Raw genomic sequence first — 25206 nt, 5'->3', positions numbered from 1 at the left:
GGCTTGAAATTATACAAAATTATGGATGCTCTGGAAATCATCCATTATCCAACCTTTATTAACGTTTTAAAAAAAGAATGTATCTAAAATACTTAGTTGTGCATACAGTAATTTTTTCATATGGTATTCCTTTGCAAAACACATTATGGAAAGTATGCCGTATCTACTGTTCAGTTGCCCTTTACATGACAAAATACATACTTCTTTCTGATTCTTTCTGTCTGTCTGGTTATATAATAGAAGGAGTTTTAATACTAAAACAGCATTAAAAAATATGTATAGTCAAAGGAAGGAAAGAATTAAAACTCCTGTTACCAAAAGATCACAAGACCAAATACCTAGGCCAGAACTGAAAGAAGCATTTTCTACAGTAAATGTTTTTAGTCAACTACTCTTCAACTATTTCTTACTACAACAGCTAACTGTAAAATCCTAAATAATGTTTAATTCATACATAATAAATATAAATATTTAACTTTGTATTAGCTTTATTAGGTCTATCTGGCATTGACTCTAGCAGCAAGGAGACAGAGGTTATGGAGTCAAATGATTTTCTTGTTGCAGCTAAAGATGAAACCAATAGTTAGTTGAGACACCACTTATCTATTCACTACTATAGAATTTTAATGCTAAAAAATCTTTTCCTGTTTTTTTTTCAGAAGGATAAACAAGTCAACATACAAATTAAGTGCACTGATCAGGCAATTATTTATAGATTTCATGTGGTATGTGTAATTTTAAGGTAGCAGGTCCTGTTTGAAATAATACCACATTGATACAGAAATACAAAATGTGTTCATGTGGATTGTGAAAAGTACTGAGACTTTAAAAGTCCAAAGAAGGACTGCCTGCCTGTAAGGCATTTTTGCACAAACAAAGCAACATACATAGTTTTTCATGTTGTCTTACATGTAATGTTAGTCTTACATTATTTTTAACACCAACAAACAAGCTGGTTGACACCTCAGAGGCCACCCTGCCTCTTAAAAGAGAGGAAACAAAGCATATGACGAGGAATCTTTACTGCTCTCAACCCATATTTTACAGGGTCATTCTTATAGCAATGACAGGTTCAAATCACCAACAGCTGCTGGTTGAAATATTTTAAAAAGAGTCCAAATGTTCAGTGGCTGCACAATTGTTAAGTACTCTCCGCGATTAAGACATATTTCCAGATGTTTTTGCTTAAATAAATAAGTAACATTACATGTTAAACATTACAGAATAACACAAAAGGCTTTGCTATTTGGATTTCAGAACACACCTTCAGGGCCATTTTAATAAAATGCAAAAAGGGCTCACCAACAGACTAATTGCTATAGACCCAGGAAAGCTGATGTTTAAAAGTTCACATCTAAAACCTCTGGTGTCTTAGAATAAAAAAAACACTTTCTCAGAGTCTAAGGCCCATGTGGTGTCCAACATACACGCAGTAAACTACATGTGTACCAAAACTGGGAAAAACTGAGCACCATGTATTATTTCCCAAGTTATGTTGCAACTTTAAAATTTTATGTACAATTGGGTGAGTGTTTACAGTATAGTCAATGCAAATTAAGCAGTGCCAATTGAAAACCCTGTCAATGTTATGAGGGGGGGGGAAAGGCAGGGAATTGGAGGACCATCTGCACCATATTTAATATTTTTTGCCAAAATGAGGTGGACTGAGAAATGGCCAAAGGACAGGTCAGACAGAAGGTCACAATATTAGCAGAAGTTATGGAAAGATAGATCTAGAGACCGAGTTGATTTTAGCTGAAGTTGTACTAGCTACAATGAGAAGAAACAATAGAGGATAGGAAAGAGAAAAGGAGTGAAATAGATGGTAGGAGAGTGGAAAGAGATAACAGGAGAAAAAGAGATGATCAGGGTGAAAGAAATGATAAAATGACTGAAGTAACATCCCGTCAAAAGTTAAATGTAAGCCCTGATTATGTGTCTTCCAAAAAAACAAATTTAATAGGTTTGAATTGTTGAATAAAGTGGGAAGCCCAACGCTGCTATATTGCCTTGGGCTTTGATTGTCTTATATACGGTTTGGTTTATATATGTAGACTTATTATTCAATCTATTTAAAAGGACAGAGAAAAATAGCATTGGAAATCAAAGTAACAAGTCAAGGCTCAAAGTAACATGTAACATAATATACTAAGATACAAATAAAAACATAACTCATTAAAGATTTAAACTTGAAGAGATATGTGTGACAAGACAAAAAAAAATAAAAACTTTTGCAAATCAAAATCAAATGTTAATTTTTGATACAAAAGTAGACAAACCCAGTAGCACAGTCAATAAAAGACAGTGCTGGTTTGTTTTTCATTTAAATGTATATTACTTCACAGTGTTCTGGCACAAGAACAACTTTTGTACACATATCATCTTGCCAATGGTGATTTAATTTTTTTTAGTATATGTCGTCAGATGTTAAAAATGGAAGTAAATCTGATTATGTCTAACTGTAAGCTGATCATACAATAATCATTTTAGTATTTGTTTGGCCTCAGTTTTTCATACTCCAGTGCCAACGTACACAGGCCTGAAAATTACTACCAAAAGAGCCCACCACGGGAGTTTACGGTCAAATTCAGTCACAAGGCGATCAAAATACACTTCACATAAAAATGTAGAATACCCAAGTAGCATATTTGCAGAATGAGTTTGAAACCAATAATACAAAACTCTACAAATATTTATCATAAAGGCTAGAGTAATGATACATTCAGTAGAGATCCTACTGAGACAAGGACAGAATCGAATATCTGATATCTGTATAAAGCAGTTAAATAAACTGTTTTGTTTTGCTCCTGCTACATCTCACTTTAAATTATTTGAAAAAATTAGAATTTAAAAGATATGTATATTTTAAGCTAGAAGCTTCTATTGTCTACGCAGATTGGTGTAGTATATTCAAGGTGTAGAATTCTAAAGTACTACAAAGATGGAAAGGCTGGTATTCTCTATCTAGCAGCTTTTCAGAGCACACAAAAGAGCTGGTGAAAGTGGGTACAGATTGATCGGCCAGGAAAAACAGAATAAAAAGCAGCCATTTCCAAAGGAATACAAAGAGTAAGTCGCAGCCAGATGCTGCCAATCAAATGCACTTGAAGATCATTGGCAAGGTTGACTATCTCTATAAAAAAAAAGAAGTTTAAGCGGTTTGTTGATCTGGAGCATTTAGATGAGTATTAACGCAATTTGCCAAGGAGGAAAGACATAAGTAGTGATCTTAGAGAAGCCATTGTTGCTGCCCAAATAATCCGGGGAAAAAAGGTTATAAAGCCATTTCCAAACAATTTGTATATAAACATTCTACAGTAAAAAAAGATTATAAAGAACAGCAAAACATACAAGATAGTTGCTAATCTTCCCAGGAGTGGATTTCTCAAAAAATGCATCCCAAGATCAGATAGTACATTGTTCGAAAAAAATTGCAAAAACTCCAAACCTAAGCTAGGTACACACGTGCAATAATTGTTGTAATAATTGTTAGAAAACAAATGACTAATGACAGATCAACGATTATGCAGGATCATATTGTGAACAAAACTGTACATGCTGTAATGATACGATCGTTTAAATATAATCCACCAATAATGTACACATGCTAGATACAATCCTTTGAACGATGCAGGAAGTGACATGTAAAGGAGAAAGTGTATCACAGAACAATCCATGATCACTGAACGACCGTACACACAACAAAATGCGTACAATCATCGTCCAATCAGATCCGCCGGGATGGTCGTTCGTTTCCAGCGACAAATATTATCAGACGAACTGACGTTAGTCGTTTGTTTACAACGATAACTATTGCACCTGTGTACGCAGCTTTAGACTCTACCGGCCTCTGTATTTTTGTAAATGTTATAGTTCAGGACAGCACAGTTGAAAAAAGATTGAACAAATATGGTTTGTTTGGAAGGGTTGCCAGAAGAAAGCCTTCTCTCTCTAAAGAGAATATGGCAGAATGCCTTAGGTTTGCAAAATTGTATATGAACAAACCACAAGATTTCTGCAGCAGTGTCCTCTGGACATAAGAGACCATAGTGGAGATGTTTGGCCGTAATGCAAAGCACCACATTTGGCAAAAACCAAACGTGGCAAATTAGCACAAACATCTAATACCAATTGTCAAAAATGGTGGTGAAGAAGTGATGATTTGGGCTTGTTTTGCAGCTACAGATCCTGGGTACCTTGCAGTCATTAGGTCAGCCATGTGTTTGTCTGCATACCAAAGCATTGAGGAGTTAAATGTTAGGCCATTTATGCGACAGCTAAAGCTTAATCGAAATGAACCAAAACCAGGATACCAGGCACATCAACAAATCAACGACAGAATGGCTGAAAAAGAAAAAAAATAAAGGTATTGCAATGGCCAAGGCAAAGTCCAGACCTCAACCCAAACAAAATGCTGTGGTGGGCAGAGAGTTGATAAAGCTTGGAAACAGAGGCACGCCCAGCATCAGAACTGCCCGCATGCGTAGGGGAGAGGCGTCTGTGCTTTAGTGAGGAAGAGGTAAGTATGACAAATTGATGATGTACATTTTACTTAGGCAATTCCAGCAATTCAGGGAATGTATTTTTATACATTCATATACATTCATAGTAAAACCATCAATTTATTCTCCACATTTAATCCGTTGAACTAATACAACATTTGGATTTCTCATGCTCCAGTGTGAGCCCTAGAACTCTTTAAAATGCATTTTATCCCATTCAACGAATCCACATGTTTAAGAAAAAGCTAGACCTAGCTTACCATACACAAATCTTTTTACAGATATTTTAACATTTTCCAAATAAGGATTTATGTAATAAGGCTTTTGGCTTTTCAACACTTAATCTGTCTGTTAAATGCCTGCAGTATCAAAAATTTGCTTTTTCTAATGTTATATGTAGTTCTCCATATAACAGCTGACTGCGGGTGAGAGTGCCTGTCGGAAATTCCACACAGACACAATTTACGCAGATGTTCTTTTCTTTTTTGGTTTTCCTTTAATTTGCAAATCTTGTAATCTAAGCCTGAAGTTGACTGAAGCAACATCTGAACCAACAGCATAGAGTGCCAGCCAAAAAACACAATGTGTTTCAAATTTCTGTGTCAGGCCTACATCCTTTTTGGTGGTTGAAATAAAACTGATATTTTGAAATAATTATACGGTAAAGGCTATACAAGTCCTCCACAGTCTTACAAACCTCCTTTCAAAAAAATTAAAAAAGAAAAGAATATCTACTACAATATATATGTATGAAGTGTACACAAACATATCACACGCATAGATGGCTTTCATTCACAAAAACGAGTTTAGTCAACAGCACAATGGCAGCAAACTGTATCAGATATTGGGCTACAAATTTCATAATCAATATAGACAGACGTTCATAGCTACAATCATGAACTATTATTCACTTACTTTGGTAAAAAGCCTTTGCTATTATTTGATGCCTGTTAAAGACAAGACAGGGCCTCTGGTAACCAGGAAGCAAAAGTAAAGAAGATACTATCTATCTATCTATCTATCTATCTATCTATCTATCTATCACAACCCTCAAACTAGTAAAGACTGAATTAAAAATACTCAAAAATTGTTTAAAATGACCTATTAAGCATTGCCAATGGTATGTTTTATTTCCTTATTAACCACCTGGGCGTTACACTGATGTCTAGATTTCTGTACCAAAAGCGTTACAGGTTTTCATGAAATTTTTTTTTTAAATTGTAGACCTGTAACTTACAGAAATATGTCCGAATAGGGGTCTAGTAGATATAATGAATATAAAAAATGTTTGAAACACACAATCATGTAAAAAAAAAAAAAATACTTTTAATAAAATTAATGGAAAAACACAAAATTCAGCTTAAACAAGAATACATAAATAAATGAAAAATACTGAAAATGCGATAATTCGGTATACTGTATAGTAATATATTTTTCTAAAACACCTCCCTAGTGTCTGTCACATACCTATAGACAAAACCACATAAATATATTTTCTATTATTTTGGATTGGATTGGATACAGGACTTTGTATTCAATCCAATACTGAAAATGCGATAATTCGGTATAATGTATAGTAATATATTTTTCTAAAACACCTCCCTAGTGTCTGTCACATACCTATAGACAAAACCACATAAATATATTTTCTATTTTTTTGTATTGGATTGGATACAGGACTTTGTATTCAATCCAATACAAAATGAGAACAAAATTCAAACTCTCATTATGTATTGGATTGAATACAAATTCCTGTATCCAATCCAATACAAAATACATACTTTGTATTTATTTTTAATTGAAACTCATTCATTCATTTTGTATTGGATTGAATACAAACTCCTGTATCCAATCCAATACAAAATGAATGAATGAGTTTCAATTTGAATTTCCCGCACATGCGCCGACGTCATCGCGCACGCACGCACAAGAAGCCAGCCGGCTTTTTTTTTCCTCCGCCGGCCGGCTTCTTGTTTCAGAGAGCACCCGGCGTTGGAAGGAGAACGACGCGGGACGATCAGCGGGACCAGGTAAGAAGCCGGCCAGCATCTTGTGGTCCACCGGCCGGCATCTTACCGGTCCTGCTGGTATAGGAGACGGCAACCGACGCTGGAGAGGGAGATCGACGCTGGAGGACGACGCTGGAACACGGACCCGACGCTGGATGAGCACAGCGGGACCAGGTAAGTGGGGAGTGAGAAAAGTACAGGGTTATCGATAATTGCAACTTTTTTTAATACGAAAAAGTACGGGCTTAACGGTTGGGAGGTTAAATAAGCATTTATTATTTAACCTTTATCAGATTTAATATCAAGCAACAAAATAAAAAGAATGTATAATACGATTTTCAGCTACGCATTAAGTGAGTAATGGGGCAGACATCCATGGAGGTTTATAGCCACAATTATTTCACCCTTCTTTGCAAACCAACATGGGGAATTATAGATGTTTATTTAAACTGGTTTATAAGATTACATTTATGAGGATGCATGAAAAGTATACTTACAGAATAATTTCTTGTTACCCAACAGCCTCTACTCATTGAACATGGGCCGCACAGATGACCGTAAAGTACTGACTAGATGCTAGTAAGCTACCTGCCTATTATAGATCCTGTGTGTTTCAAAAGAAAAATCTAGGATCAACAAAAATGTTAGGCATCACCAGAGCAGGATTTATGACTGTGATTAAGATAATGTGTCTTTCCAACAAGAGATTATTAGAAAAAATGTGAAAGGAACTAAATACAGCAAATACATTTAGTAACTAAAAATGCAATAGGAAATGCAAAGAGAATTGTTCTAAAGAAAAAAAAAAGACATTTAATATATTACATAGTCATGCAAAGCTCTGTTTAGACAATAAACATTTAACCCAAACATAATTGCATACAGTGCAAGTCCTTGTCATAAACTTAGTGGTTCTGTATAGATTTCAAAACTAAAAAAGATGTTCAAAACTAAAAACAGTTTTTAGAGACATTTAATTGTTTCCAGTCAGAAACACAGCTCTTTGTCACTAGGCAATTTTTTTTGTTTTTTTTTTGTTTTTTTGCCTGTTTATACAGCTCAATAGCTCAAGTTCAAATTACACACATGGCTGAATAGTTCCAAGAGAGTCTCATTCCCCTTCCTTTCTGCTATGGCAGGCTTTGTGAAGACTTTTACAGAGCTCTACCCTGAAAACAAACAATGCTGCGTGCATTTTGTATTACAATATTATAATTCTTCTCATGGTAAAAAGGGAACACATATTATCAGTTTAACGGACACTGATCCAAGCCAATATAGCTCCTAAAGAAAATACTAATGTGCCATTCAAATGTTGCAAGTGCATAGTTAACCTTTTCTATTTCTTAGCCCCTCTAAAATACTTAGTATATCTTTTAGATTACATGTCTTTAACATGTAACTTCTCTTGATTGTTTAAAAATGTAGCTGCTGGTACCACTAGGCCAACAAAGCCCAGGTCGGTTGCTTTTCTGACACCCAGATTAAGCAACAGATGATTTTACATACCTAATACTGTAACAAAATTTTTCTCAGCCAGGATTCCCCAGATATTTCCAGGGGTTCCTTGATCAATGAGAAATGTGTGCTTCTCAGGTCAGTATAACTGACACCAATGATTTTCTGGCTATCTGTAATAGTGAGATTTTCCTACTGGACAGAAATTTAAGAGACATTCTTCCCACTGACCACCATGTTAATATACTGTGAGCTGTGGATATAGCAATTATAAAAGGGATTCCCTGAAGGCCTGAAAGTTCTTTAAGAGTTCCCCCATATTATTATTATTATTATTATTATTATTATTATTATTAAACAGGATTTATATAGCGCCAACATATTACGCAGCGCTGTACATTTAATAAGGATTGCAAATGACAGACTAATACAGACAGTGATACAGGAGGAGAGAACCCTGCCCCTTAAAAACGGTTCAAGGAAGTCTGCTGTAGAGAAACATCAATTCAGCTACTCTGTAATTAATTTCCTATGTTGAACTGTGTATGGATGTGTATGATCATATATTAAGCCATGGATCACAATCTCAGCAGTAGAATGTCTTAACAAAATCTGGCAGAAACCATACAGTTTTCATCACAGAATTTTTTTTAAGATAGGTGGGAAGAAATTGAAGGTTGGTGGCGGCCCCTGTATTGTGACCAAACTATTAAGTAACAACCCAAAAACAGCCAGGTTGTCACTGAAAAGTGGCGGGTGGTCCACCCGGCTAAAATGGACTGGGGAGAACACTGCCATAGTCTAAAAAGGATGTTCACACCCTAACATGCATTAATATCTATCTAAGCCAGAAAATGTAACCACCTTTAAAAATCATGTGAACCCCACAATTGTATAAAAAAAAATGTTAAACCAGTTAACAGGTAAGAAAACCTTCAATGTTTGAGGTGTTCTCCCATAAAGCAATACTAACTGAAGTTAGACAGTAAAAAAAAAAATATAAAACACCTAAATCATAGCTGCAGATAGCAGAAGACCTGTCATTCTTGATAACGAGAACCGAATATTCAGAAAATGTTGTATTGCTGACTTTGGTAACACAGATTATATTATTGGTTATTTCACATTAAATTAAAAATAAAGTAACATCAAAATGTTTTGACATAGTTTCCCTAAAATATCACGAACCCTAAGCCAGTAAAGTAAACTTTTCACAATAACATTTCAATAGCGAGTCGATGAATCATTTTCTCTTCACGTCTCATTGTTTTTCAAGTCCTAATTTGTTTTACTATTTCCATAACATGCAGCATAAATAAAATAACAACCAAGGAAAAGGTTAAGGGCACAGAGAGACGATAGAGAAGCGCATTTATCTAAATATTCAGGACAAACTGAGGCCATATATACACAAATACATCAGATTACTTGGTTGCAGAAACTCAGGACAAATCCTAGATGCAAACAACCAGAATGGAACATTTGTTGGCAACCTAGAAATAAACAGTGCTTCTAATCTAATCAGATTTGCTCCTGGGATTATATACATTCTGACAAGCATTCACCAGGCAAAATGTAAAGTTTACCTTATTTCCTACATATCTGTAACACATTAATGTATTCCAATAACACTCACTGTTACTAGGCATTCATACCACACAGTCATATTAAAGGCTGTCATTTGATTTACTATTAGGCCTCTTTTTGAGGCTCATGTGTGCCATGGAACCATGAAACCAGCAAAAAAGTTGCTTTTATAAATGTAAAAAATGAATGGTTTTACCTATACCTACTGTAGAAATACCTAAAAAAAAATGCACTAGATCTTTCTAAATAATGGTTTGTTTTTAAGATCCCATTTATGAATTGAAATATTTACCAAATGTGTATGTATAATGCCAGACTTGGCCTTAATAGGTTTGTCATGTCAGGTCTTATCTGTGATAAATTTTCCAAACTTAAAAAAGGAGAAAACCTGAAACTGAAAGGAGCCTTCTGGCATTACATTGTCAGACATGACATTTACATATTATTATAGAGTAGGCGAATGTTCATATGTGTATAGAGAGGTCCAGGGACTTGCCCGAGGATCCCATATTCAAGTAAAAGATGATTGAAGAAATACATTGTCCCTACTGATCACAACTGTTTCTCCTGAGGCTGGCTCCTACTTCACTCGCCCCCTCCACAAGCTAAACTTACGTTTGTACAAAGAAAATTTTTTTACAAAGAAAGATCAGTGATGGGTAAATAATGTATATATCTATAATGTGTGTGTGTGTATATATAATATATACACACACATATTAGGGCCAATATACCTTTACATACCCTTCTTTTATAGCTACTCCCAAGTGTTTGCATGCAGATGACCTTTTCACTACCCTGTCACAACGCTCCCTGCCTTAACTCGCTTTCTTGACTGTGACACCAACGTGCCAGCACTGTCATTAGGTGAAACACAAGAGAGCCAAGTGATTTTTTACCTGTATACCTTGCATAAAGCATGCATATAGTGGTGCTGCACCAATGACAAATGTGTTACCAACTCCACTGTCATTGTCAAGGCCTACTACACAGCATCACTATTGGCAAGAAAGACGCTTATTTGAATTTGTAGGACCAATAACAAGTAAAACTCCTACAGAGAAAATCAGGAGTAGGCCAGTGGAACTCTCAAAAAGGTACTCTCAGAGTATATTTGGTCGCTGTTGAACTGCTAGTAACAGGGCTCTTTACTCTGCAATACATTCCATTCCCCTCAACATATTTTGAAGGAACTCTTGCCTCAGATTGTCACCGTCAATAGCTAGCAGCCAGCCTGTTTAGTAGCATTTACACTAACCTACCTTAGCATTCTTCTTTTACTAGTATACATTACAGTGAAGCATGGCCTATGAAAAATGTAAAGGTTTTACCCTGACTGACTGAATTTATTACCTATTTTCTTCCCACTGGCTGCAAAAATGGGTGCTCCCAGTCACAAACTGTCTCAAGAAGGTAGTAAAAGTATATGTCCAGCCTAAACGTTTATTTGTTGGCTGGTATACACGCAAAGATAAGTAGGTAATTCTGCATCATCTGAACAGTCATCTTATGAAAACAACTTTCATGTACTGTCTGAGCCAGGAACCTGGTTAGCACTATAATTTCCAGATATCCTCCGTACCACGAGTTAGGAGTGTTGTGTTCTCTATTTCACACTTAGAAACATAATCTTCATAAATTTCAAAATGATGAGCCCTCTCTCTGTATTGTAAGATTCACAGATGCCTGTGTATTTAGTTTATTGCTGTCAACAGACAGCAAGTAGTGCTATTACCAAGTCTCCAACTTATCTTTAATATTTGGCAGCAAAAATATGTTTCCATTTTTGACATCAAGCGTGGGCAGTTGGCTGGATTTGAGACAGTAGTAGTAGTCTTGATTTGTGATATACAGACTTCACAGGAGTTAACTGATTAGGCTTTGCAGATCATAGTCAGAAAGGAAGAGAGATTATGAAGAGCATTGTGTTGCACCTACTGAATAGGTCCTGTTGGAAGGTATGAAATCTGGGTGCATTTATATTTCTTCCAGGATTTAAAAGTACACAGCAGTGAAGTCATGACCGTGGAAATGCAATGCTTTTGGAGTTCAATGTAAATGTTAAGGAAATGCTGAAATGTGCAGAATACACTTGTACTGATGGAAAAATGTTTTTGATTAAAAAATCATCTGTAGGATAGGCAATATGTAAATGTAACAGGGTCATTTCATTTATGGTAATAAAGAAAAAGTTCTTACCTGCATGATCCTATACTTTTGCACATTCCGAGTAGGGGTCTCTTTTCTGCAAAAATGTCACATTTTTGAGCACCTGAAAACCAATAACAAAGGGTTAACAAATGGAAAAATAACCATGTAGAAAGAGAATTTTTTTTTGTATAAGCCACTATTTTTGCACAATTTCTTTTGCACAGGATACACCAGTCTTTAATTACAGTTTTAAAGATTTTTTGTTCGCAAAATTGATTTAAAAAAATTAACAATACAAATGATTATCGCCATTATTAATATAAATGAACTATGTTTTTTTCTATACTGGCATAAAAGAGATTGCCAAGAGTGCTCACTGCTAAAAAGTGAATCATAATAGTACAGGAAAGTGAAATATTAAAGATTTCAGAAAAATAAAGCAAACATGAAGTGATATACAATTACATATACTTCTGCTGGCACTACATGTTGGGTCAGTATTTTTAACTTACAGGCAAGCTGTGCAATATCAAAAGTGGTTCAGGTAGGTTTTCGCCACTTCATATTTACTTTTAATCCACAATTATTTCTTGTTTTTTTGTCCTTTTTTTTATAATAAACCAAAGCATAGTATTTGCATCCACCTGCGTTTATTTTTTGGTACACAAAATTTTGATATAAGTTCCAGAATGTGTGAGTGAGAGGAGTTGACCAAGGTGAAGAATTAGAAATATCACTGTTGAAATTAATGCAGAAATTTATGGAGGGGACAGGTAACAGTGAAGCCTTGTAAATGAGGGTTACGAGTTTGAAGAGGATCATGTAAGTAATTGGTTGCCAATCGAGCCATTTGGGCTGCCAAGGAAGGATAGCATTTGAAGAGTGGGCAGAGAGGTGGATTAGACAAGTGGCAGAGTGAAGTAAGGATTGGAGGTGCCTGTATGATACTTGGTAGACCACAAGGAAAGATGTTGCAGAAGTCAAGATGGGATTTGGTGAGGGCATGCACAAGGATTTTAGTAACATGGTTTGATATATTTTTTATTTCAAGGGGTTGAATTTTTTTTTTTAGATTAGTAGCAGAGGGTAGCAAATGGGTTGATGAGAGGCTTGAAAAGAAGGTTAGAATCAAATATTATCCTGGCAACAGGCTTTGGTAGTTGGGGAATAGTTTAGATGAGGGGTGAGTTATAGTATATGAATTAGTGAATTGGGTCTTTAGTGTGTGAAAAGCATTGCTTTAGTGCACAGGTCCCTAATGTTGCAATAATACATTGTAACCATAACCATTAACACCGATATGAATAATACTATAGACAGCAAAGGTGCTATTCAGTTATATACTGCTTATTTTGCATGTAGCCTTACCAAGTTTGTTAGTTTATGGACTAGTTGTAATTTGGACACATGGCAAACTGAAGAGAGGATTTTCCTTTTTTCATTATAGCTAACACATGACTAATTCACAGATAGTATCTTTTTTGTTGGAATAACATATATTTTATTTATTAAAGGACATTTCAGAAGAATCAGGTTAATTGTTGTCTCACTGTGCAGCAAGCATGTGCTCTGATTAATGGAGTCAGTATCCACTGCATTTGCGTGTTTCGGTGAAAGTATAATCCATAGGTTGTGATGGATTATTTTTTTGATATGTGGAATTGTTTTTGTGTCTGCGCTGGTGGAATATGCTGGCGATATGCACACCTGCTCAACACTCTGTGTTTAATGTAGCTTACTGATTGAAAACAAAAACAAAAATCCAGCCAAATCCATCAAATATACAAAGAGTTGAAATCCTGTTGCAAAGTCCTTTTCTTAAACTCCCAAATCCTTTTAATTCTGTCATATAACACTACAGCATTTATCAAAAGCTGAAAATCCAGACAAATCACACAATTAAAGTAATGAAAAACGCACCACCTGCCCTTATCTAGCCTTTCACTTAATAAAATGGTGACACTGGTTCACCTATCTAAAAAAAATGTGCCCAATAATTCCGAGTCGCCAGGCAGAATTTCATTTAATCAACTTGGAGTACTTTAATCACAGTAAAGATAACCTGCTTCAGTCTGAATGACTTCAATGTAATTTATTTGCAAGTCAATGTTTACTGCTCATAATACAATGCAGTGGCTACCACAACGTTTTTTGCAACACATTTACTGATCACACAGAAGTAAAATGTTTCTTCTTTTGAAAGATTTCCTGATCGGCATACAACAGCTCCCTCTATAGCAACTATGCCTCTTACCTTCAAACTCAAAAAAGCTTCCTATAAGGCTTTAGAGTATTTTTCCCGGGCATGCTGTATTCTTGTACAAGACAAAACAACACAGCACACTGGTGAGAAATAACATTTATTTATTTCATTAAAGTAATACGACAAACAAGTGCTAATGACTAAATTATGTGTAGATTGAACAGAAAAAATTAGCTAAAAATGACAGCTGTATAGAAAGACTAAACCTGGGCAAACTAAATACACTAGATGATCATCTTCATCATAAAGGTCTCCCCCCAAATATAAATGCCTGTTAAGTGACAGCACAGCAGGAGGCAGCTAAATGCCTTGATTATGACTTTGAATAGCTGAAAACTTAATCTGACAAACTAATAATGGAGCCATTAAATAAAGGACTGATCACTGCACCACCTCATTCATTTCTGAACAAGCAAAGTGAAAATAAGTGGACTGATTGGAAGACATTTTTTGGGGTTTAGCACAATTGCCGAAGCAATTGCAGGACAAAGTGGAGACTTGAGAGGGATTAAATATGAGACCCATCATAATACCAATTAGAGAATGTGCACAAAACATTTACAAAAATTTACATATTTCACTAGTTTCTTGAGATCAATTCAATGTGCAATGGATGCATACAGTCAGGTGAAAAAAAACACCTTTTCTCAATTCTAAGTTTTGCATTACAGAACATAAAACGAAAAAAATCAACTGGTTCTTAACAGGTCTTAAAAAGGTAATTTTTGGTAAATAAAAAATGACATAGTGGAATCCATTTAAATATTTTTCCAACCTGCTAAGAAACAGATTTTTTTTCTTTTCTTTAATATGCTCTGATAAGTAAAAAGAGGGTTACTTTCTTTTTCACATGACTGTATAAACCTACTAATATAGAGGCTGCAGATTGTTTGCATTAGGTATACAATGTACCTATATTAAAAATCAAATATAAAAAAGTATATATTACACAAGGTAATAAAAATATAAATATTGTTTTGCAGGGGGGTATACAATGTATACATTAAATGAACTGACAGGAATCCTCAAACAAAGGAATTATAATATTATACGTATACGCAATGTGTCCCTAATATGACCTTTAGAGAAAAAACACATATACAATACTAACATCCTTACTGGCTATACTAACAGCAGCACAAGCGTGTACTGAAAACTTGGATATTTTACAATATGAATACTAAAATGCTTGGTTTCTTTGTCTTCTGATTACCTATCAAAATATAAAGCAAATGTTACCATAACCATTTCAGTTTATAATAAAGTTTTATTTGAAAGTGTATCAGTGCCAAATTCTTATAGCCCTTTCAGTTATGGAAACATTTTTATTTTAAACCATATTTTTATTGCGAAGAACATTTATTAGGTATCCAGGCCATACCCAGCATAAGTACAATACACAAGACTGGTAGTGCTCTAAGCAGTGGCTGAATATTAAAGGTCTTAAAGTTAGATGCAGTATCATAGACTGCACAAAATACCACAAAACGTGTATACATACAGCCATGGCCAAAAATATTGACACCCTTGCATTTATGTCATAAAACACACCACTTCTCCCAGAAAAGTGTTAAAATTACAAATGCTTTGTCATATGTTTTTGGGGGGTTTTTTTTGTCACTGAAAGAACACAAAGCTGTAACGATCAATCACGAGTCATTTATAACTCTATAATGGAATTTTGGACCACTTTGCTGTTGGGAAATGTTTTCAATCTTAGGCCAGATCCATTCAAGGTTTGCTGGATCAAAAAGTTTCTCCCAGGATAGTGTACCTTCTCTATTCTTGTAAAGCTTTAATAAATCAGGCCCATTGTGTTACTGTGGATTGCCTAAACACACCTGTTACCCCAATCCAGAGGTGTGAAGATGACCATAGCATTTTGTTTTTTCCTTTAAATTTTGTACAAAATATTCCAACACAATAGTTGCAAAAAAAGAAAATTAGGACCAGTACACTTGTGCCAGAGCTTTAAAGTCCAGTTTAAGATATATGGAGTAAAGCTAGAAGAGTTATATAAATTAGAATATATATAATTGTACTACATACTCTTGCTTGATGAATATGCAGCTAGCCCTGCTGCCATGATAATGCTAAAAGTGGGTACAAATAAAGAATGTGGCTGTTCTCAAGGACAGATTTTAAGCAGAACTAAAGTTCCACCTTAAGTTTGCATAATCAGGCAGTTCACTATTGCAGAAAAGAACAGGTGATGTCCATTCATCCTTGCCTGCCTGATCACTCCGGGTTTCAGGCAAAAGGCTGAGCTGCACATGCATGTGCCGAGATGATTGAACTCACGCAGGACTTACATCAACCCAGCATGGCCAGCCAAAATGGCTGAAAATCGTCCAGAAGAGGAAGGAGAGAAGCAGGATGGTGGTGTCCGTTGCTGGAATTCAGACAGGTGAGTCGGCCTAGGTTTAGTTCTGCTTTAAAGATTGTGATATCCAAACCTTTTTCTACATTTTTATTTTCCTTTATTCCTAATAAAACCATCACTCTCTCCCTAACATAAAGGTAAAATACTAAAATATTTATTTATAGGCATTATTCTGCCTAATGACCAAAATCACTTTTCCAATATTACAAACCTACTTTACAAATAGCAAAGGAGTTTACTAAAATCATTATTCACAACAACTCAAATAAACATGCTTAAACTGTTCCAAATGCTATTAATCATACTACCACTATGCAGAATAGCTTCACAAATTATTACAGATCTAACTAAACAGGAATAATATAAGATTTCCTGACATGGACAGAACTGAAAAATATCTGTCCAGTGACACATCCAGCCTCACTCCCTTTGAATAGATATTATAAAAGGCTGCCTTTACTTTGCACTGTAATAGCTGTCTGCAACACCGTGTACAGACATAATGCAGACAGCTTATCTAATGATTGTAGACCTTTATTTACTGAGAAGTGAAAGCTGGGGCCTATTAAAATGTGCCGCTTAGAAGTGTATGTAGCTGAAGCTGTGAACTTTTCGCTTCACACCTGGGAATGAATTCTTTATCACGTAAGGACATCTTTTTTAAGACTGTGCCAATTCGTTTGAAGCAGATTCCAACACTAAACAATCCTTCTTTTACGGTTTCACAGTAAAACAGTGTGTGAGCCTTGCTCGATGGTAATCATCAGCTCCATTACAATTCATTTTATTTTGTTCAGAATCATTAAGCTGGTGCGTTAGATAGCTGCTGAGTCCTATTACAGTGCTCTCTTTTATCCGATTCCAGATATTAGTCAAATGCCTTTCTGGACTTTTCAAAGCTTTATTCATTTGCAGAGTAGGTTGAATTGAGAGGTCAAATTCAGACTGTTACAGCCATATCAAAATTATCCACATTTGTTTCAAATGCTGACCTTAAACATAACATGTCCTAATTCCAAAAAGCAATTTCAAAATAGCACGGTATAATGTTTCTGTGTTATCATTATTTTTAGATTATATGGATTTATTTTGCAAAACATAAAAATAATAAAATGTTGCTGTTATCTAATGATTATTTTTTCTTGATAAAATATAAAGCACTTTCTATGTAATATGTAATAATACTTACAATATTTAGATATTAGAAGAAAAACAAATATAGTTTATGCTGCATCATAAATAAGGTTCAAAGTAATAAGCAAAGGCTAGGATCTTGACGACCAGATACAGCCCATAATGCATCTGCCAGGTCAGCATCACTAGAATGCCCTTCATGTTGTTCTTGAGGAACAGCTGAGAAAAAGAAGCTTCAAAAGAGAGAAGGTACTTAGTCCACAGAACCACCAGAGCATTTACATGTCTTAATTATTGTTGAATCTGTATGGCAGGAAGTCCACTTTTTGCACAGGTCCTTGAACACCCCTGGGTGTAGGGACCACTCACCAGATGAGAAAGTACACCTGCCCAGTGAGAGACCAGTGTAACTGTAAAACAAAAACTTTGGTGAGAATGGAATATGGACTGGGAGGCAGGTGATGACATTTCTGGTGTACTCCATGTGAAATATGTGGACTGTATTCAATGCCAGCATGGGTTGAACTCCTCCTTAGGAGTTGTGAACACTGTACAGTAAATTAAGGTTTCACTTCAGGGGACTGGGTCAATAAAGAGAAAGCATGACGTCAGTACCTCTCCTATTGGAGTAGCAGACAAAAATAGCATTGGAGTGCAAAACAAATCAGGAGCAGCAAGGTTCTTCAACACTTGCTGCAACACTCCACTGGGGGAATAGCCTCCTTTTAAGCAGGGCTGTAAACCCCGTTCATTTGCCTAACCACCTATCAACACTAACATACTCCAAGGTAATTCCCACAACTGAAGCCTAACATGCAACCTATCTACTCCAAAGTATCAAAAAATGTGAACTCTCATATGATGTGTCTCTAACGCTGAAAACGCCCCTAAAGAAACAAACACAGACAAACCACTTAAAACGGACCTAAAATAAAATTGTTACCTTACATAAAAGGGTAGACAACCCAGTTGTATATAGTAAAACAATTACTATCTTTTTGGTGAAGGGGGATTAAAGCCCCTCCCCATTGCAGTTTTGATTGCCACAGCAATGGGAGCGCAGAGCCTGCAGGGATACATACTTCACACATCACGCATCCCGGGACGTTTGATAAACATCTCTGATCTCCTCTTTTTTATGAGGATTTGTACTGGTCAAAGTCGCAATCTCTATGGACACTTTTAAAATGGTTTTTTGACACATTAAAATGCTAGGATTAGAAACTGTGCTAATATATAGTAAGAGCACCAGTTCCTTCATGTTCTGTTCATAATGACAAAACAATTATGTTTCTGGAACCAAGATTGGCAATGCTATTACAAATTGACAATATATTTATTTGCCTTGTAACTACAGCAGTTTTAGCATTTTGCGGAGCATACATAAGTGTGCATTGCAAAAAAACAGGTAAAAAAGTGGGCCCTAAATGTCAGACACCTAAACAAATATATTAAAATATTTGGAATTTGAAGAAATGTAATAAAAGATAAAAGTTAAGTCTACTTCTATAGAAATAGTTTATTTTACCTGCTAGTAGCTAACAATTCAACTTTTTAACATAACCTTCAGGTGAATGAATAGTTCAGACTAGAAAAACCTGGAATAAGGTAGCGGTCTGTACTACTAGAAGTATTTAATTGTCTCGCTGTTCACCGAATGCGTTAAGCCAAAAATGTATTACTGCACCTACCCTTACATGTCTAATTTTTTTAATGGCTTCTGGAACAAAAGACATAATCAAGAGCTCTAATTACACAGAAGATCGCCGTCAAAAGGAGTAATGTGTTCCTAACTTTTATCACCATCTGCTAAGCAGTAGATCCTTAGTCCAGCAAAAAATGTTTTGTCTAGATATTAAACTGGGATCTAAAACACTTTCATAGGAATAGGCACAATAAATGAACCAGCCAAATCAGAGTGCAGCCAAGGGAGCAAAGCATTTAATAGATTGTAAGGTAGATCGGTTCAAGCAAGAAAATGCAGAATAATCAGAGAGCTTTTAGAAATAGGTAGAATTTCTGAAAATAATAACAACAGGAAACAACAAAAATCATTTAGTCAACTAATAATGGCAATCACAAATATTGTGATCAAAAACCTTTTAGTATTTTCCTATTCTCATAGGTAAAAGATGTTTTGTTATGGGTGTGTTCAGATATTTTGTTCTGTTTTGAAAAGATGACTAGTCATAAAATGTGATAACTTCTAAAATGCTTACAGCCAATGTCAAACAGTCCAAAATGTATTACTGTATCTGTGTGACCCTCAGGACATTAATCATACTGATCATTTCATGGTCTGGAAGAATGAAAGGGTGATGGAATTATTTTATGTTGGTTACAAGAATACATCTTCCTTGTGTACACCATGCCTAAACTAATAAGTACTTTATCGTAGTATTCATTACTAGTAAAATATCTTGGGCCAGATTCTAGCAGGATGTCTCATTCATCTGCTAATAACGAACAGAAACTCCAAACAAGATCTCTATAGAGGTGAACTGACTAATTTTGTTACCTTTTTTTCATTTAAGGGGCGAAAAAACACGTGCCGGGCCCTCAGCTCTGCTGAGCATTTCCCTGTTAATTGAGTGTTTCCCAGTTCAGCCCCTGAGCTAACCTTTAGTGTCCAGTCTGTTGTTTCCCTGTCTATTCCCTTGTGCTCTTCCTGTGTTATCCGTGTTATAATCTCTTCCTGTGTCTCCTGTGGTCCCCTGTGTTTGTGGTGTCTATTTTCTGGTTCTTGACCCTTGGCTTTTTCCTGACCCTCTCCTGCTTGTTGCCTGCCTCAACCCCTGCCTTTGTTGACTATCTTCTTGCCTGGTTATTCGGTATAACACTCTGCTCTGCCCACCTGGTGTGCCCAAGGACCGCAACCTGGCAGAAGCCTTCAATGCAACATCCTCAACACTAGAGGCTCTGGAGAAGGCCAGGCTGCTGCTTAGATTGTGCACCTTAGCCCTTCCTAGGGCTCACACCACTTTTGTTCAAGCCATAGCACCCCCTAGAGGCTCCCCCTCTACAAGCGTGACATCATTGTTGTAGAAAGTAACAGGCGATGTATGCACAGCTCAGCTTTGGTTGCCAGGATACTTTGCAATCCTGGCTTCCTCTGCACTTGCCAGGACTAAAAGAACTTCCACATGACTGTGCCGAAGTTATGTCATCCTGGCCAATAAAGATGACTGAAGATGGCAAAGGAGGCTTAAAAGAATACAGAAGATGGCAGTTCCCTGCGACAGACTGGGGAAAGGTGAATATAGTGGGATTAAATTCCTCTTTAGGGGCTGTTCTTTGCCTGGGATATTGCACATTTTTAAGCTGTTTCGTAACATGGTTGAATGGACAATTTTTATTTCTCTGTTTTCAAGCAGCAGAACCCATACATTTTGTTGCATTAAAATACAGTATTTATGCATGTTGCATTATTATACACTAGAAGTAAAAATCTTTTTATTTACTATATGACTGGTTTACGTTTATGCACGCTGCAAAACAGATTGTAACAGATGTAAATTTAGCCTACAAGAGTGCATTGCATGACAATGATCTGGGAGAAATCAATTCTCTGTAGTTCTGAATCAAAATGCTGAAAGTTATTTTTGATTGGTTTAATTAGTCTGCAAAATCACAGAATAGTGGCATAAAGTTAGATTAAATTGTATCTTTGAATTTCGTTGTTATAAGACCTTTTATATGTACAATCCCCAGGACCAATTACTACACTTTCATCAAATGTCATTAAAACTACTGTACAATTGTACATTTATACGTCAATATTTAATATTATCAATAGCAGAATGTCAATAGAGATGTGGTAAATTACAATAGAATGGTAGATTTACGTATTATTAAACATTTTAACATACTTCATTTCGCAGCTTCAGGGAACTAGATGTTGTCTTTAAATATCTTTAAATGCTATTGATTGCGGATGTTTAAATAAGAGGTAGTCAAGTTGTCAGTATCACTGTTTCTGCTTTCTCTGACAACATGGTAAAAGGACAGTTTTAAAACAAGTTGAGGAAACATGTATGAAAACCTTATCAGGTTTCAGAACTGATTTCAGAACCCCAAAAGGCCGACCTTTGTCAAGTCAACAAAACAATAGCAGGCTGAAACACTACAAAATTACAAAATGCAAAAATCATGAGCAGCTTGGGTTTCCAAAGAGCCTCCAATACCAATTAACAATCTATCAACATCTGTAGATAAATCATGGGATTGCAGAGTAACATACCTTGCCTGTAAAGATTTGCCAAATTGTCAACGATATGTAAAAATTTTTAAAACACACCTGCCACTTTATTGTGTATAAACTGGAGATGTATAGCAGCAAATGTGCAGTTACATATGCTAGGCTGTATATTTGTTATACAGTGCATAATGTACCTGCTACTTAAAAGAAAATGTTGGATAACATTACAGATGAATGTGTTGTAAATGTCTTCATAGGTTAACCTTACCCTAAAGCTATACTGTTTTCCCAGGTGATTTTAAGGGCATTACATTTAGGAAATAGGTGGAACTAGCTTTTTTTTTTTCTTTTAGCTGAAGTTTACATTATTTTAGTTGATGCAATAGTATCGGAACTGTATCTGCCAATTTCATATTTTGCTTTAGATTAGTAATCAGATAAAAGAGCCCAATATTCAACTGACATTATACTTCACCAACAGGGCAGCAAATGTAGTTGGATACGAAAAACAACCTGTGAACATATAACATGTAAGTCAAGAAAACAGTCAAAGAGTGGGAATAGAAATGTGAAACATACAAATCTGTGGAGATGGTAATATTCGTGCAGATCGTACGGGACCATGCCTTGCTGAAAACAATTCTTGCGCTTCACCGCTGACCTGCATAGAACATAAAAAACATTTTAATATTTTTTTTCCCCTTAAACATTAACCAAAGTATATAGAATTTTTTCTAACAAGTTTGTAACCTAACACTAACATTCTAAATGATTTTGTGGAACATGGTCATGTACTGAATTAAAAACTTCTTGGTTTCAGAAAACACAGTGGCATATGCTCTTACGGGTTGAATGAAGACCAGAGGCACCTAATCCACTTCAAGGGGGTCCCTGTCCAATGCTGCAGAGAGCAGCACTAATGTCAGAACTTCAGTGCTGTTCTCTGCAACACTGAGGGTCACCCATCACCAAATTTGGGGCAGAATAGGAAACACTCCAAAAATGTTATGTTACTGACCAAAGGGTATATAGATATAGAGGGACAATTCTGGGTAGTAAAGGTGTCTTGCTTTTTGGGCCTTGTTTTTAGTACAAAAACACTTTACCTACATTATGCAAGAAAATCAAGTGGTGGTGACTGTTTTCCAAAATGCATTTGTAATCAATCAGTGTAATAAGCAATGCAGGGAACAAGGAGAGCAATTTCTGTAAAACATAAAGGCTCTCTAAAACTTTTTTTTCCTTTTTAGAAAAACCTATACAAGAAAGATCAAGATGAGCCTAAAAGTAACATAAAAATTGACAGCAAGTATAAGAACTGCAGGTTTACACATTTGTCAATTTTTCTTACAGTAAAGAAAACATTTCTACAATAATGTGCAGACAGTTAAATAAAGTAGGCAAACAGGATCTGTTCTTTGGTAATATTTTCTTATTTTAAATAAAACAGGTCATCTGCATTTACCTTCCACAAAGAATAACAATATAATTTCATATCCATAGATAGGAGGATTTTTCTTTTTTCATTTAGATGATTTTTTCACGTTTACACATAAAAAGGCAAACAACCCTGCCCTCTAATTATCAATGATTTAAAACAGCAGTCGCCAACCAGTGGTCTGCAAGAAAATTTTGGTGGTCCACAAAAAGAAATTACCCTTTCCATTACCATTACACATACTCATGCAAATACCCTCACACTATCTCCTTCCCTGGCACACTCACCTACATTCTGCTTACCCATTCATTCACTTGCCTCTTCTTTTTCTTCTCATTTATTATTATTTTTCCTTCTCTCTATCTCTTTCATTCATTCCTCAATTCCACACCCCCTTCATCAATACTTTGTCCATCATACTACCTCTTCCATAATTATTACTCCCACATTCTACATTTCTTCTCCCCATCCCTACTGATTTTATCTCCAAGCACATTCATTCATTAAGAACCCCCCTCTCAACACGATGTTTGCAAGCAGGTCTGAGCCTGCGATGGGAAAGTAGGTGGGTTCTGGCATCACCACCTTACTCTGGGGGAAGTTTCATCCCCTTTGAGTAGCACACTGCTCCCCGTGCATGCGGTCCCCGGTATTTCAATAATGAGTTTAGTGGTCCATAAGGTCCATAAGGTCCAAAAGGTTGGGACCGCTGATTTAAATTATATATGGATGCATTGCTTGAAAAACTGCACTGTCATGAACCCTGCAACTCCCAAAGTTGCCTGCTGGTGGCACTGTGGTTAGACATGCCTTGCAAGTGCTTCCACAGGCAACCAGCAGGCAAACTAGGGAACTGCAGGGTTCCTGACATGCACTCTATAAAATCATAATAAAATCTAATTTCATTTTTACCATGGTAATATGATTTAAAATACATTTCTCATAATTATTATATTATTTTTAAATTTGAAATTTGTACTTTTTTAAGAACTTTGTGAAATTGGATGACAACACTTTGTTCATGTCTTACAATTTTACATTGTCACACTGATATATGGGCTTCTGATCGAGACTACGAGTAGTTACTTCAACACGTTAAGTAGGCATGGCCCACTGTTGTGCTCACAAGAAGACCAATGTTGAGAAAATCTGCCATCGTTGTTCATGTACACAGAAAGTGGCCACAAACAGGCTGCATATGCTGCTAGGTTTTGGTACTCAGTTGCTATTAATGTATATGGTGACATCATTTTAAGATTGAAAGAGCTCTTAAGACTCTCCAAGGAATGGGTATGAATGTCCCAGAGTCTGGAAAGGTATTTGAAAAAAATGACCAAATCATTAAACTGTGAGGAAAATAATCTGGTGGCAATGAATTAAAATGTCTGCTAATTTGTCCTGGACTGGCTGGCCTAGCAAACTCATCCCAATTACGGTCTGCCAAATGCTAAAATAAAAGAGGTTTCCAAGATCCCCAAAATTTAGTTTCATTATCTCTAGCTTACTTTTGCAACAGTTGCAGTCAAACTGCATCCATTTACAGGTTAAAACAGACTGTATCAATTAACCCTTCAGGGGAGATCTGGCAGGAAAAGCACAAGCACATTTTCCCACTGTAAAGAGCAGACATGTTGCACAAAAACAAAAGGGAGAAATTTAGGAGACAAATATCATGCTTACTGTAAAGTGTAGGAGTAAAAATGAATAATTAAATATTTATTTGGGGAGGTTTGGCTGCTTTAGGTCCTGGGTATATTGTAGTCATTAAGTCATCTATGACGTCTGCATTATACAGGTAGTCCCCGAGTTAAGGACATCCGAAATACAGACGACTCCTAGATACAAACTGGGCTTCTCTGCTCATTGGTGCGCAGGAAAGGTTGATAGGTGATAGGATAGGAGGGGCGGTTTGTATGGCTTGTGGAAGAAATCTTTTGCTAAACACAGCTGAGCAATACCTTATAACTCTTTAATGACCATACCAATCTCTGCAGTTTCTTTTTGCATATTAAAACTTGCTTCAGAAGTTAATGAATGTCTAGGCTCCATAAAGTTTTTTTTTTTTTTTTTGCTTTGTGATCAA

General features: G+C 35.9%; 1 protein-coding gene across 1 annotated transcript in view; it reads right to left on the bottom strand.

Annotated features, from left to right (window-relative positions):
* Positions 1-25206, bottom strand: part of BCAS3 (BCAS3 microtubule associated cell migration factor) — a 532737-nt gene that overhangs the window by 477124 nt on the left and 30407 nt on the right. Inside the window, exons 6-7 of the mRNA XM_072407233.1 lie at positions 22265-22346; positions 11756-11828 (exon numbers count right to left, since the gene is read on the bottom strand). Coding sequence (XP_072263334.1) covers positions 11756-11828; positions 22265-22346 — 155 coding nt within the window. The remainder of the gene's footprint in view (positions 1-11755; positions 11829-22264; positions 22347-25206) is intronic.

The sequence above is a fragment of the Pyxicephalus adspersus genome, chromosome 1 (assembly GCF_032062135.1).
Source record: "Pyxicephalus adspersus chromosome 1, UCB_Pads_2.0, whole genome shotgun sequence".
In the NCBI taxonomy this organism is placed as follows: Eukaryota; Metazoa; Chordata; class Amphibia; order Anura; family Pyxicephalidae; genus Pyxicephalus; species Pyxicephalus adspersus.
This window is presented reverse-complemented; position numbering and strand designations above follow the sequence as displayed.